General features: G+C 45.5%; 2 protein-coding genes across 5 annotated transcripts in view; one reads left to right on the plus strand and one right to left on the minus strand.

The window, feature by feature from the left end:
• The window catches only part of LOC119453329 (fatty acid synthase-like), a 162,312-nt gene that overhangs the window by 32,772 nt on the left and 113,903 nt on the right, over window positions 1–15,637 (plus strand).
• Window positions 1–15,637, minus strand: part of LOC119453325 (multiple inositol polyphosphate phosphatase 1) — a 49,878-nt gene that overhangs the window by 3,840 nt on the left and 30,401 nt on the right. For 3 of the 4 annotated variants that reach the window (XM_049667771.1, XM_037715367.2, XM_037715364.2), the window contains 6 exons: window positions 12,686–12,820; window positions 9,515–9,625; window positions 8,772–8,906; window positions 6,422–6,504; window positions 4,178–4,283; window positions 950–1,154 (listed from right to left, as the gene is read on the minus strand). In XM_049667771.1, coding sequence (XP_049523728.1) covers window positions 950–1,154; window positions 4,178–4,283; window positions 6,422–6,504; window positions 8,772–8,906; window positions 9,515–9,625; window positions 12,686–12,820 — 775 coding nt within the window. The remainder of the gene's footprint in view (window positions 1–949; window positions 1,155–4,177; window positions 4,284–6,421; window positions 6,505–8,771; window positions 8,907–9,514; window positions 9,626–12,685; window positions 12,821–15,637) is intronic. The other variant, XM_049667770.1, reaches the window with a different exon arrangement.

The raw sequence follows: 15,637 nt of genomic DNA on the forward strand, positions 1-15,637 counted from the left end.
GAGATTCGCTGGAAAGCGGCACGTATGTACATGTTGCCCCATATTCAAGTGATCCAAGTTGGTCCCACGGTTGGTTTCGAACTCTGTTACCTCAGCACAGCAGCCCGATTTGCTACCCATTTGACCGCTCAATGCCCAGAGACCCAGGTAGGTGGGAAAATGGTTAGATACAAACACAGATAGATACATACTGTTACGTTTCAACCTGGACAACCGCATACCTTAGACGCTACCCATGAGGCGGTTCATTCATCAACGTGCGCACCGACAGCGATCAGGCGTGTCATAGACTGTGACATGTTAACAAAGGAGGTAGCGTTGAGTCAACAACAACCACCGCCACCTGTGAATACGATAATTACTCTGAAGATCACTACCTAATTCTGATCCTGACAAGAGGGCCGTCACACAGAGCCCACTAATTGATGAAAGGGGCCATTATCGGCCAAAGCCGTGGGAACAGCTTTGAGCTCAGTTTCCCAGGTGGTTACGCATATTCAAGAATGCGGGGGTGGGGGTACGACATTGGAGGCGGGCCCGGCAGAACGGTACGTCAACATGGGAGAGATGTTGCAACCAATTCAACGATTGCAGTTGGCCAAGGTACCGTCATCGGATTCCCCAGTGTAGTCTCCTAGGAAAGACGACGGTATTAAAAGTGGATACTGTGGTGCAGTGAGGGTGGTTCTGACGTGTCCCGATGTTAACTCAGACCTTTAATATGGTCCTGATGGAGTGGGCTTCTGTACCAAGGGCCAGTGTAAATAATGTAAATTAAACTGTTTTTCCTTCATCCCTACTACCGGACATACTCATCAATGGAATTGGTGGATTCCTAACCCAAACGCCACCTCGAGCCGCAACAATACATACATACAAGAATAGATACATAGCCCCTGGAAAGTGTGTGAAGGGCCCTAAGGATGCTAACAAATTAAAAGGTACTCACTCAAGTCGGTCCACAAGCTCCTGTATAACCGGGCACGCTTGGGCGTAGTTGCGTTCGAGGCCGTAGCCGTCCTTGTAGTAGTCGTCCAGGTCTTCCTTGAACTCAACGGCCTTGAGGTCATCCTCGGTGAAGACGGAGCACCATGGGGACTGGTCGTAGATGGAATACTCAAACATGCACGCACGCAGCAGCATCTTCAAGTCGCCTGCACAACGTTTTTATTCATTTATTTGGTAACACTGCAGTCAAACTTGGCCCCTGCAGGAGGGGTAGAGTATGCGCTCTACATTGGTGGTAGCTAAAATGGCGTGGTTATCACACAATATGCTTACAGAAGATGAAGAATATTTATTGCACTAAAAGGTATACGAAATGACTGTGACAGCATCTGGATCTATAGCCAATATGGCTAGTTGAGGATCCATTACAAAATGGTTGAGTACATAAGCATCAATTAGCGAGCACAATGTTAATATGAAAATTACAGCATCAATGTGGCATGTATACAATATCAACAGTAGATTGCGAGTACAATATCAATATGGTGACTGGTAGCTACCCGAAAGAATGAGTCTCTTGAGCAACCGTGCAGTATTTGGCAGACATTTAATCAAGCTAGGCATATTGTTCCAAATTTTTGCGCCATGAAAGGATATTGTTCGATGGCTGTAAAAATTGTGGGTTATTGCAGATTAAGGTGTTTTTGTTCCGCCTGTCGAGTGTTACACCTGGGTTTTAACAAAACTGATGAGTGATAGGGCACGTTCTTGCAAATTATTTTGCGTACTAATGTTGCGCTTTTATATTGCCTAACGATATTAATCCAGGGAAAACACGGGGTACGCGAGAGATGGAAACTCAAGACGATGAGCAACACGAGAACAAGGTGAGAGCAGGAGCTAGCATTTCAACAAGTGGACTTGTCTTTTTCAAGGCGACATATGCTCTCCTCGGCACGGTATATATAGGTACAGTTCTTCTAAAGGGGAGAGAGGGTAAGGCGGGTGGGCGAGGTAATGAGCGAGGGTGTGTTAGCAGTGAGGGTGTATAATTGATAAGAAAGATAATGCGTTTCATATTGTCGGTGGAGGAATTTGAGGCAGCGCCGTTTGTTAGCTGGTAGACGTGTCATTTTTTTGGTGGTAGGGACTGGACGAAGGGGAGGGGGGGGGTATCTGCACTGCTGGAGGTCAGTGAACTATCGTGTCTCTAAAAGAGAGAATAAACGTAGCAGCACTAACGATATTAAATGGTATTATGTTCAGATTTCTGAAAAGTTTTTTGATGGTGCGTTCTTGGGTGCTGATGCAATGGTTCATACAGCTTTTTTTTTGCAGGATGCCAACCATAGAACAAAAATTGAAGGACATTTTGTAAATTCCAAAGTGTGTTCAGAAAAAGCCTGTGCCCATTCTACTGACTACCGCCGCATGTGCATTCGCTCATTCTTTTTTTGCGTTTGGTATCGGGGGGAATCCACATTCTTGGGGCGCTTCTCCGAACTGCTTGCCATGGAATCATCACGGGGCCGCTTGGGAGCCATCCGACTAACTCGACTGCTGCAACGAGACAGTCTGACGAAGGAGCATTGCCGCGTGCACCACTGTGCCATCACGTGATTGCTGAGAGAGTGTAAGGGGGAGAGGCCACAGCTGGCACCGTTACAGGGCACGGACGGACGGATGGCCGGACGCCGCGAGTATGAGCCATGAAAGGCTTTCGCCTTAATATGAAGCATACGTGTAACCCCATGATTCTATGCAATATGTTAGGCGAGAGTCAAATATGTTAAATTTACGGAGTGTCAGTAAACTGAAATATTTTCGAGCCTTAAATAACGTGAAGCATTCAAAGCTTAGTTTTTTGCATAGGTGATCAATGAGGTGATCAATATGAGGACTTGTGTCAGCAAACCCGATTTCATTGGTGGAAAACTTTTTCTCTTTTGCTGCTTGGAGCGCTTTGTCCCGTGTTGCTTTGAAAACAAATATAACGACTATGTTCTTTTCTTTTTCTTACCCCTTTGTGGGCACGCGATGCACCATGTCAACATCACATGGTGCAACCTGTGCCCCAACTATGTCACCAATTCTCTGAACCACCTCAAACAATGACTCGTTCTGCAATTAGGGAATGCCTTTGATTTCCAGATTGTTTCTACTGTACTGCTTCAGCTCAATAAGTTCATTCTGCATAGCAGAAAGTGCCTGTTCTAATTCGACTTTTTACTTCTTTAAAGTGACATGCTCTTTCTTTAAGACTGCTAGTTCGTCTTTTGCTGTACGCAGCTCTTCAAAGGCCACATTCATATATTGCATGCTTTCCTTGAGGCTATCAATTTTTTTCCTTTGATTTGTATTCGTGTCACAGACGTATCTTGAAGAGTTCTTCGACTGTGCTTGATATCTTATCACCCATAGTGAACAGCGATTACACATTATAACAGAAAGTTAAAAAACCGACAAATACCACTGAACAAAAGAGCAGATCATTCGAACACTTTACCAAGCACATGGTATTTTACCCTTTAAAGACAAGACATACAATTACCTGAAAGGCCTGTTTATTTTTCACCAAAATGTGCAAAATACACCGAGAATATGGATATTCAATGAAAAAAAGAAAAGTACAGATCTTCAGGAACTTATTCAGCAATATGTTTGTTGGCAACACCTGGACGCAAGCTTTGCCCCAAGCCACCTATAGTTTTGCGTAAAACTTGCACAGATAACTCTCGTCGTATGTGAAACAGAGGTGTACATTGCATTTTCTTCAGATTGCCTGTGTGATACCACTGCAACTGGTGACCATGCTTTCAAAAGAAAGCGAGTCATGCGAAAAACTTCATTATTTGTTCGTGTTCTAATCTAACAATTGATGCTTGCTGCCTGTGGCCACGAAATGAACTACTCCAGGAGCGACAGCTGCACAAAAAGAGAAGATGGCGTCGGTCGAACAGTGTCGGTCAACACGGAGGCGATAGCGATGCGGATGTCAAAAGGTCTGCGACTCCCCATGTTGCCAGACGACAATTAAGGTTGTGCCAAGGACCGGTACATAAGTCGAGGGGTGACTTTTTATTAATATTTTTCGGAAAAAAACCTCAACCTGTATTCCACACTATACGGTAGTATGTTCTACTATAATAAGATGAAAATGAAGTTCACCTTTGGGAAATGGATAAGTAACTACATTAGGTTAACAGTGTCAACTTTTTGCTCAACGCACCTTGGGTAACATTGATGCCCATCCGCCAGGTGAGCCTGTCCAGCAATCTCTTCATGTAAGGCCCCTTTTCGTAGGCTTCGACAGCAGGTGGGGTGCCTTCCTTCTTCTGAAAGCGAATCGTGAGAGAAAGAGAAAAAAAAATATAAAGCACCTTGAAACCTAAGCACTAGGGGTGCGCAAAATATTTGAAGTTTCAAATACGAATAGAATATTACACACTAACTATTCACATTCGTATTTGAAAAGGAACTATTCAGTACTTTCGAATCTCAAAACTAACCAAATATTTCACAACAACCAACTTTTAAAGTCACGTTACTGTTCTCCATCTGCTAAAGTACTATTGCGAATGATCAAAAGTGAGAAACACCAAAAGTTTTCCAAGTAATGAATAAATAAAATGGGTAATGCAAGATTTGTTCTCGGTTTTGCGCCGGAAGCGAACATGACAACCTGTGAATTTGGTTGTAGTCTGTAATCTAGTGTTTTTGGCAGTCTAGTCAACCAGCAGTTGTTTCTTGTAGTCTGGTCAACCAGCCAGTTTCATCTTGGATGCTACAAACAGCAATGTTTTCCTTGAAACGGGCCCTTTTACTTGTGTTTATAGCACACAAATACTCCAGCAGCTTTTTTTTTCCCCCACAAGTTCTAATCTTTTTATCGGGAACCATTTATTTAGTCTTTTTGGAAGGCTTGTCATACATTCACTCTTGAATGATTGTTTGCAACCAGGCTCTAAAAATGTTAGGCTATTCCTGCAGTGCATTTAATAACAATTATTGATATTGTGTTTAAAACAGATCTTGTTTCTCTGGTTGTTAGATTGCTTTAGTGCACTCGTCAGTAAAGGCGTAGTACTTAATTATGTATATTGAAATAAATATTTTTGCTGTAAAGAAATGCACCTCTGTTTGACTATTTCATGTTCAATATACTTACTATTCGTATTCGATGTGCATTCTAAAAATTTGATAATTGCCCATCTTTATACTAGTCCCACAAGCACCACTGTCACCACATCACAGTAACCTTGTTTCATGAACACTTTTTATTAAATTAAGAAAATGGTGTGACTTAAACACAAATAGCTTTTGTTTACGAATATGGCTTCATGCAGTGCACTTCAAACTGATGTGAAACCACACCTAAAAACAAAATTCATGTTTAAAGGGATGACCTTATAGATAAATCACGCTTCTGGCGTGCTGTGGGCATCGCCCGACATAGGCGCAACCGTTCTACGCAGCACGATGACAGTGTTATGATTGCAGCTGGTTGCCGCTTATGAAACTGGCAAACTACTGAAGTGTGGGTACCATGGCAACTATTTAAACCATGGTTAAGAGATGGTTATCACGTGGTGCTTGTGCAAACAATACTGGCAAAGTAATCTCCTATGTGGCTGCATGGGGCACTGGTGTAGTCTTAAGTCGTATGCTTTGTTGGCATGCAGTGGACCATAGATCGAAATTCAAGTGGCTCCTTCGATGACTTGGCAGAATGACATAACTGAACTTTTCGAATTGGATGATGAGAATTGTACCGAACTTGCCTCCACTGTGTGAATATCACTTCTATGTCATCATCATAACTCATCATCTCAGTACAATGGTGCCAGAGTGAAACATGGCGCTCACTTCACGCTGCCTAGAGCAGGGAACAGTGGTGGGTTCATCGCCTATCAAATGCATGCAGTACGCTTCCAACGGCACTACACCACATGCACTGTGAAACAGAGTGAAGATGTTTATAACGATAGGGTTGGTGGCCGTAGCTGTGAATGCGAAGTGCTGTGACCCGTGAAGGGATTTGCTGGTACCGGAAGAGGAAACAGTCTGTGCCTGCATTTTCGTGCAACATGGGCGGGCAAGTACTGCAGGGAAGCTGCCATGGCGGGCGCCTACTGCCTTCGACTGCACGTGCCTTGCACCTTTCCTTGTTCATGTTGGATCTAGCAGCCAGGAAACATACCATACGATTACAGTTTGGGGATGTGCAGAACGTTGATGCCAAAACATAGCGTTTTCCGGGAACGTATAAACTGATCAAAAAGATGCGTAACTGTATTGGGTCATACTGGGTCGTAACGGTATTGGACCTGTATCATTATTGTGATTACGCTGACAATGCCACACATTGTTTTCAGCCGTGGAAGAGCCCATAACCGTACCACTGCAGAATGATGAGGGCCAATGTTGAACAAATGGCGTAGCACGAGTGACCAGAACACGACCCCCTACTCACCTTCATGAGTTTGTTGCACTCTTTGTGGAACTGCAGGATATCATCTTGTGGATCGAGAAAGTTTTTCTCAACCTCGAGATACTCTGTAAGCAGAATGATGCAAATCAACATACAGACAGTGCAGTAATTGATAACGAACACCTCTTTGACACTGTGACTCAACTGTCTGGATGTGCGACAAATTACCACTGTCAGAATATATCATGGTGCAATCGCAAATAATCAATCAACTAAAGCTTTTCTCGCAGAGATGATTTAACACAAAAAGTCACCATTCTTGATAAGATAAGACTGCACCTTAAATCAACCAGTTCTGTCATGCCCTTCGAATAAGCATTAGCGAAGGCCAAACAGTTGAACAGTAGAACAAGTTGCAAAGATCACTTTTCAAAACAGGACAACTTGTGAAAGAACAACTTATCAAAAACAGCTAACATGAATGAGTTCATTCCTACTGTCAATTAGAATAATCTCATCACTTCTAGGATTTTTATTTTAATTATGTTTCACTCCTAATATATTTACTGTCGTTTATAAGTGCAAAATCACAAAAAGACTCTGCTTGCTTGCGTATAACACACAGTACCAGATGTTATCATTGCCTGTATTACTCATGATTCTGGTTCACTGCCAATGTTAATTTCCTTTAAACATATGAAATACTTTTCCCACTGAAAAAAGACAAAAAAATACATACTGAGGCAGTGCTTACTGAGTAATGTACCTTTGCATTTCATCTTATCCTATCTTGATCTCTTTATCCTGTGTTTATTCTTCCTCTTATGTATATTTTACCTGATGCACTAAAGCGAAGCTTTGTTTACCTACCGCATCTTTTTATTTTTTTTATTTCTTTATCCGATATTTATATTGTACATCTTTAGTGTCGGTTTAACACTCATAATGAAATACCGTATTTACTCGCGTATTGAACACACTTTTTTTTCCTGAAAAACATACGCCAAGTTGTGGGTGTGTTCATTAAGCGGGGTAAAATTTGAGTGATATTTTTCCGAGGCCACCTCTAAAACATCGCAGTTTCGCCCGAAAGGCGAACCATCGATTGCGATAGGAAATGCGTAGACAGCTATACAAAGTGAGGATAATAGTTTTATCGGCCATACGGCTGATAAAACTGTTATTGCGATAGCAATTATATGGACACTCATAGAGGATTTCTGCCGCCGGCGTCGTCGTCGCCGTCAGGTTCCGTATGACGTCAATGGCGATGAAATCGCCGCCGCGCGCCGGACGCTGTAGGTGCGAGTGAAAGGGGGCGAGGGACGTGCGCTTTCACAGGGAGCGAACGCAAGACGGAGAACAAACGCGCGTTGTGCGCCGTGCCCCAAATGCGTATTTATATAAAAATGTTGCGAGGCGAGAAGGTGGTAAAGACTTCCGACACTGCTCGACGAGTTTCTCGTTCTGATCTCGTCAAAAACCTCCGAGCCGCCCCCAGAGGCCCTGGCAATAGTCACCAATGCCGCGCGCGTTCGGTGCGAACGTGGGCAGAACGGCGACGGTGTCGACAGCAGTTCTGCGCGTTGCTGGTGCTGCTGCATGTCCAAGTTTATACAGCTGATAAAACTACTATCCTTACTCCGCATTCTCTACTAATTTGCTATCGCAATTGATGCTTCGCCTTTCGGGTGAAACTGCAACATTTTAATGCAAGTTTGCAAAGTTTGCAAGTTCATACAAAGTTTGAAAGTTTATACAAGCTTGCACAGATTTGTGAACTATGTAGATTAATAAGCATGGTGTCAGCGTGCACAGGCAAACACGAACACATACACTCGCTGTCAAAACGTTGGCGTGAGCAAGCGTGGTAGCAACAGCGAGCGAAGTGACCTTCATGCCGTGTATCGCTTCAACGCAAACTGAGCGGTGAGAATGGAGCACGCAAGGTATAAGCCGCGGTCGCACCTAGACGGCTTACACTCAGCCCCCGACAGATCGCGTTGAAGATGGGGCAAGCGTGGCTGCGCAATGCACAGTTGCTGCGCCGCACTCCTACCTCCCCCTTCCCCCGGCGCCATGTGCGCGACGGAATACGACCCGCTTGCTCCCCGCTTTCTACCCTCGAATGTGAGAGATTGAGCCACAATTTTTGGCGTGGACGGCAAAAATGTGCCTGGAGTGTCCATATGATTGCTATCGCAATAAAAGTAGGAGACACACGGTACGATTCGGCGTCCGATACGGCGTACGATACAATCATACCCACCGGACGCCATATCAAATGCTGAATCGTACAGTGCCTCTCCTACTTCACGGCATCAAGTTCAAGGTGCGGTAATTATGCGAGTAAGTGCGGTAGATATATTACAACTGAGCACAAAATATTCACCCTGCCGGGCAAGGAGAGACTTGAGGAACGCCTCGGCAGTTTGCCGTGTACGGACTCGGCTTGTGAAGCCCACCACGTAGTCACTAGCGTTGAACTTGTCGAAAAGCTGCGGGAACCGAGTCAGGAAGCGCTTTGCTGCAAACAGACACACAAAGTGCTTGCTACAACAGCTGACATCCAGTGAGATGCTCAAAATAATGAATTACATTAACCCCTTATGAAGGGCTTTTTTGCAAGAAACAGGTACCGTAATGGTTAATTTTTTAAATGACACGGAATGCTCCAATAACATGCTTAAGGCAGAAATATCACGACAAAAATTGTACTGCGAAGAATAAGTCTTTGTTTGGAGGAATAAATGACCAACTTCCTTCTCCAGAACTTTGTGAAAAACACTGTTTTGACTGAAGAAGTTAAAATTGCAGCAATCCTTCACAACTACTGTCCTCACTACTGGAGACAAACAGCGGTATATTAAACTGTCATCTGGGGCATCATCGCTGACGCCTTCCCTTGTAGAATGAACACAATATCAACATCTTCGTCGCTTTGGCTATAAACATGTGACAGATAGGAATGTGCTGCCAAAAATGCTTCAAGTCTAGAGTATCATTAAATTGAGGTTTCTACGTTATGCGGACAGGTTGCAGATTTTGTGCACATTCACGTCAACTATGGCTCCTAATCAGATTATAATACTAGTAGGGTTACATCAATGCTATCAAAATAACAGGACTGCTCACCTTGAGCGGCTGAGATTTCCCTGCCCGATTCTGTCACATGGTTGTCGTCGTCGGGCTTCAATTTCATCGTCCAATTGGAGAGTGCCTGTATGTCTTTCTTGCATAGGTGAACTGCAGAACAAGAAAATGCCAGGAATAATGCAATGCTCTCCGTTGGTATTTACATTAATTTCAGTTGCAGAGACTATGGAAGAGCAGTTTACCTTTTAAAGGGACACTAAAATCAAATACTAAGTCGACGTGAACTGTTTAAATAACACTCCAGAAACCTCGCGATGCTTGTCTCGTGTAAAGAAAATACTTAGTTTATGAGAAAATTGCATCTGAAGGGTTCGAATACCTTTATGGCAATTCAAATCTCCCATCAGGCACAACCAGGGAGTGGTGACGTTGCATACGCCATCACCGCCCATGGCTACCATTCGTGAGTAAAACGGGGCCTGACAGACTGTGGTACGATGCGCCGTTACCGCTGCTTTTGGTCAAGTGGCGTGGACCATTCGGGCAACCCGTGACATCATATGGAAGTGGAATTCTCTGCTACTTGCAGTTTGTGCGAGTTTCGCGAGCCAGCAGAGTCGAGCAAAAACGAAACTTTTTGACCGCCCGCGTCGTTGTCAACGGTGTAATGTCGAGGAGTTCTTTTTTTTTTCTAAAAATGAAATAGAACTGGTTAAGTAGCATTTTCTTTCGTCTTATAATAGAATACAGTGATGTGTTTATATCGAGTGGTTGAGTACTAGTGACAGAATTTAAATGAGGAGTGCCTTCATCATCGGGCAAGTACATGAATGTCCCGGGGGAGTCTCTCATTGTGCCCTGCATTTACCTCAATTTCTCGATTACTAAGGCTCTGTTTGCGATAATATTGACGCCTTAGAGATACTCAAGCACTAATCCATCACTTTAGCTTGACTTAGTATTTGCCTTTAGTGTCCCTTTAAGGCGCTGTGCGATTGTACCTGCCAAACTAGCACCTCAAAATAAGAAGTTCTTGTCAGAAACGCTAGTTTCACTGGTACAGTGCTTTGCCATGGTACAACAATTTCCCACTCCACTGTCGATAGTATGCCAAGGTGATTTATCTCTGACTATGGTTTCCATAGCATGGTTTTTTCAGCGCTGAGACATAGGAATGCTCATATGCTCATATAGGACTTCACTGGCGTAACAGGTAAGCTGCTTTGAGACTGCGTCACACCAGGATAGTGTAAATCGCTGCCATGTTGCCCCAACAGGAGTACATAAATATTCCTGGATGGCAGATCTGAGGTCACTCTAGATCAGGGGTTCTCAGGTACGTTCATCCCAGGGAACCCTGCTAAGCTCCATAAAGTGCCAAGGAACCCCCCCCCCCGGTTTAACCGAATGATCGAGGGTATCAAGAAAACAAACAAATGCTGCACTGCGTCAACACGCTTTTATTTACTCAATGCATCGTCAAATCTTGTTTCTATTTAGCACAAGACCAGTGCGGAAGCTGAAATTCTCTTCATCTCATGACTGATTAGCGCTAGCAGCGGCGAAGGCCTCGCGACATCCTTCGCGGCGCGCGTTTTCATCTGAGACGCGCTTTGCACCAACGGGCGCACATCCCGATTATTGTTTCGCCACTCAGCTGCTCGCCAACAAATTGTCCGTCCATCGCGATGTAGCCGGTGCTTTTTATATTAGACAGCTTTTCACTGAGTAAAAGCGAAACTACTGCTTGCCGCAACCGCTGTCGACGAAACCGCGGCCGCTATCGACGCGATCATGGACGGCGATCTTGCGGTTCAGAAGGCAGGCGGCTGACGCACGCACCAAGTCAAAACGAAACTACCTTTCGCTGCAAGAAGTGCGGACGAAACTGCGTTCGCTATCGACGCTGCCATGGGAGGCGACTACGCAGTTGTGAAGGCACGCAGCCGACGCGCGCATCGAGTGAAAACGAAACTACTATTTGCCGCAACCGCTGCGGACGAAACTGCGGTGGTTATCGACGCGATCAGAGATAGCGACTACGCACTTACGGAGGCACGCGGCTAGCCGCCAACGCGGTGTTACGCGCGGCGATAAACGCAAGAATAAAGGCTTTAAAGGCACAATTAGGCTCGAAGCGCTTCGGCGTTGCTGTCAGTCACGTGCCGCGTACGATTGCCGCTGAGGACCACGGCGATGCGGACTGCGCCGCTTTGTTTCGGTTGGACGCTACGCCGTTCTTGCTCTTCTGCGGCGCGCACTTGCGGTGCTCCGCGTTTTTTTTTTTTTTTTTCCCTTCAACGTATAGGTCAGTGCGCACGCTATCGGCACCTACCCTATCTACAAATAGGAGAAAGGCGCATGGCGGTAAGTTACGGCCTCCGAGATTCAAGTGCGAAAGCTTAGGCGCGCTGCCCGTTCTCAGAGGTTTGGTTGCTACAAGCTGCTTGCGTATGTATTGCGCAGTTCGCGCGTTGCTGTTACGCCCTGTGATGTGTTTTTTGACACTCGGGCATGGGTAACGGAGGTTCTTTGGATCAAGCGCACCTCGTGTTCGCCGTTTTAGACACTTGTCGGGAGCGGGACCAGGGAAAATTTATCAGTGGCTCGCGGAACCCCGAGCAGGGGCTTGCGGAACCCGTAGGTTCCGCGGAACCCACTTTGAGAACCCATGCTCTAGATAAAACACTGACTGGTTATAATGACAGGGATTTCTTTGCTTTGTGTATACTGTTACAAGCGGACTTCACTGTACAACAAAAGTGGGAGTTTTGATGAGCCAGAAATATACGAACATTTTGTTATGACCACTGATTTGCAATGAAACGTAATAGAACGACGTCGCATCTCAGTCAACACCACCTAGATAGCACAAGACCTACGCACTCCGATCTATGACGTAATGATACCTGGCCCGAAATTTTCATTGCTAAGGCTGGTGTGACAAAAGCGGTGACACCAAAATCACTGTTGCTTACACGGGAGTATCCCCATTAGATTCTATGGCAGTCGGTAGCATGACGTCATGGATCGGGGTGCGTAGGCCTTGTGCTATCTAGGTGGTGTCTCAGCCCTCGGCTAGGCTCCGTCCTACTGAATATATTATTACCTCTGAACATTATTCACATTACAGGAGGTTGAGCAAAGTTGAATGGAATAAAAAGCTTCACAGGTTATTTCACTAATGAATGCCTGTCAAAGCGAGCTCACCCCTGCTGTTGTTTGCAGAATCCAAGATGGCGCGCCGCAGTCGAGGCATGGCTTCCTCCATCTTGACAATGTCCTCTCGGTCGGGGTAGCGTGTGGTGTGGCGATTGAAAAGGAACAGCCCTCTTGCTGTGCATCCTGTTTGCAAAAACCGTCAGAAATTTATTTCACTCTGTGAATTCCGTTACGACAAGAAGTATCCGGGTTCAAAACCACACTGCTAACAGCATGAGGCTTATAGTGCGTGAAAAGACAAGGATGAAGGAAGACGTGACACACACAGGCGCTACTTGGAACAGTCTTTATTTCTAGCAAAGGACCCACACATATATACAACTTTTCGCGCATACATCATCATACATGCGCTCTTTGCAAAAGATACCTTACACACCATTATGCAGGTACGCTAACTCTTTGCGGGAAAGGGCAATTGATGGTTTTGAAACAGTTATCCCTGAGCCTATCGATCATTTCTGCTTCGATAATTTCGCGGGTTAGGTAATCTTCCTCGTGCTCTTCCTATGATGGAGCAGTCTCTGTATGCTGGAGCACACGTCGAGTGGTCACCATCATCCGCCCCAGCAACAGCGCACTTGCAATGCCTGCAGTGAGCGTCAAGGAACCCACCCCGCTTTTCTGCTACATTATACTGGTGTTCCTTTAAATGCTCGTTGAGGCACCTTAAAGGGCAACTCCGGCGATTTTTCGATGTCAACGGATGTCGATGAAATTCGCTGGGTCTGTTCCTCTGAATACCTCCGTCATGTCCTAAAAAAAGCAGGCTTGAGAGTTGCACAGTTTTTTTACAAATGAATTTAATCTATTGCCTCGAGCACCCTACCTTACCCCCTCCTCAGTTATAGGCCACATTGTGTATGACGTCAGGAATGGACCACGCAGAGCATGCCGGGATCATGCAGACGACAGCGACGAGAGCGTGCAGGAGTCGATCGTGAGCGAGCGCTTGGCGTGAGATGTTGCTGTCGCGAGAAGTTGCATTCCCTGTGGACGGGCAAGTGATGCGGGGTGGCAAGCGGTGTTGCGTTGTTCGCTGCACTAACTTCAGCCCTCGCCTTCCGCAAACACAGTTTGAGCCGATGCCGATCGCGTTCAGCCGAGGTTAAGCCTATCACAGTGGCCGAGTTCGTGCGTCTGCTGCTGGGCGACCAGACCCACTGATATGAAGCTAATTAAGCTATTAGGATGAGGAAAGCTGCTTCTGTAGTTCAGTTTTGACCATACGGATTTGAAATAAACCATTCCTCTCAAAAAGCTAAAGCGACAACACGTCGCGCAATCAACATCCGTATACGTTGCCGTTCTCGAATGCGGCCAGTCGCACTCGCCGGCGCTTCCCTAAATGAAATGTGACTACGCAAATCCATGGGTGTATTATTACCTATTGTTATGCTGACTCATTATTTAGCTTACGAAGTGCACTGTTTGCCCCGTATCCCAAATGGGCAGCAAGCGGAGGCCCCTTCGATACAGCATGCGTAAACAACCGTCTCGTTCAGCTGCCAACGATGTCATACTTCATAACATCGGCGTTTCCGCGAGAAAACTATACATTCTCTAAATGAACGATCATACGCGCAATGTCCCAATCTATGTCTACCTTACGGAACACTAATTGTGTGCATGAAGAGAATACGATCGAAGAATGATAAGCAGGCTGCACAACGCTTCGAAGGGATCCCTACTACGGTCTCCCGCTCGCTGTTTCCGAAGGTGTGTGGTCGCACGTATCAGCTCGACCCAGATTGATGTAACGGTGCCTACATGCACAAAATCTACGTGTTTTGATATGTTCTGACATTAACTGATGTCACCGATGAGCGGCTATCTCAAGCGAACGACGTACGAGTGGTCGCTGTACCTGCCGATGTAAACAAATGCACCGGTCGGTGCTTTGGACTGTCAGCGGCGTTCTTGTGGTATACAAATGCGGAAAGTCGTGCTCCACATCTTACAGTGAGCATGCGAAGCGGTTCCATGAGAGGGGTAAAACACCTAAAATAGCAAGCAGCACGTATATCAGTGGTTAGGGCTACCCTTGGTCTTCATGTCGCAGCGCGATATGTTGCGCATGGGTGCTGGCTCTAGTGGTGGAGGACGGCGATTCGTGGCTATTGAATTGTTCTGAATCATAACTGTCACTGTTTGACAGATCCGAATAGGTGGTGCAGCTTACATGCAATGTCACCCGAAGGTCCGGCGCGGTCTCGAATAAGCTGAGCGTCTGCTCTTCGCCGGTTTCGTTCACCCCGCGGGCGAGACCGGCATGCGTTGCGCGCCTTCCCCGCCGGTGATACATTCGTGACGTCACACGCAGAGGTTCGCTCGGCTGCTTGCTCAGGTTTCGGTTTCGTTTTTGCGCTTTTCTGCTTATTTAAAATTATTTTCGAATTTGCGGAACAATTCTCCTATCAGGTGAGTCACAGGAGGGTCTCGGGAACATAAATATTTTATTAGCTCGACATGGTCAAAAAATCGCCGGAGTTGCCCTTTAAGGCACCATAAGGTATTTTTTGCAAACAGCACATGTATGATGATGTATGCGAAAAAGTTGTATATATGTGTGGGTCCTTTGCTCAAAATAAAGATTGTTGCAAGTAGCGCCTGTATGTGTCACGTCTTCCTTTGTCCTTGTCTTTTCACGCGCTATAAGCCTCACGATGTCATACCAACAAGCCCAAATCACTGCATTACTGCTAACAGGTTTTCAGCCCCCCCCCTTCTCTTTTATTCTATAATTAACTTCCCTTCAAAATTCCACTTCGACTCGTGGATCGATAGGTATTATGAGTATTCCCTCCGAAACGGAGTGATGGCCAATTCCACCAAGCTCGTTATTTTTACCTTACTAATGGTGCTACTTAACAAACCGTCAACCTTGATAGACATTTATTGCTCTAGAAACTATAGTGTCCTCATTCTGTGTGTTCTCTAACT

Source organism: Dermacentor silvarum, chromosome 5, assembly GCF_013339745.2.
Source record: "Dermacentor silvarum isolate Dsil-2018 chromosome 5, BIME_Dsil_1.4, whole genome shotgun sequence".
NCBI classification, from domain to species: Eukaryota; Metazoa; Arthropoda; class Arachnida; order Ixodida; family Ixodidae; genus Dermacentor; species Dermacentor silvarum.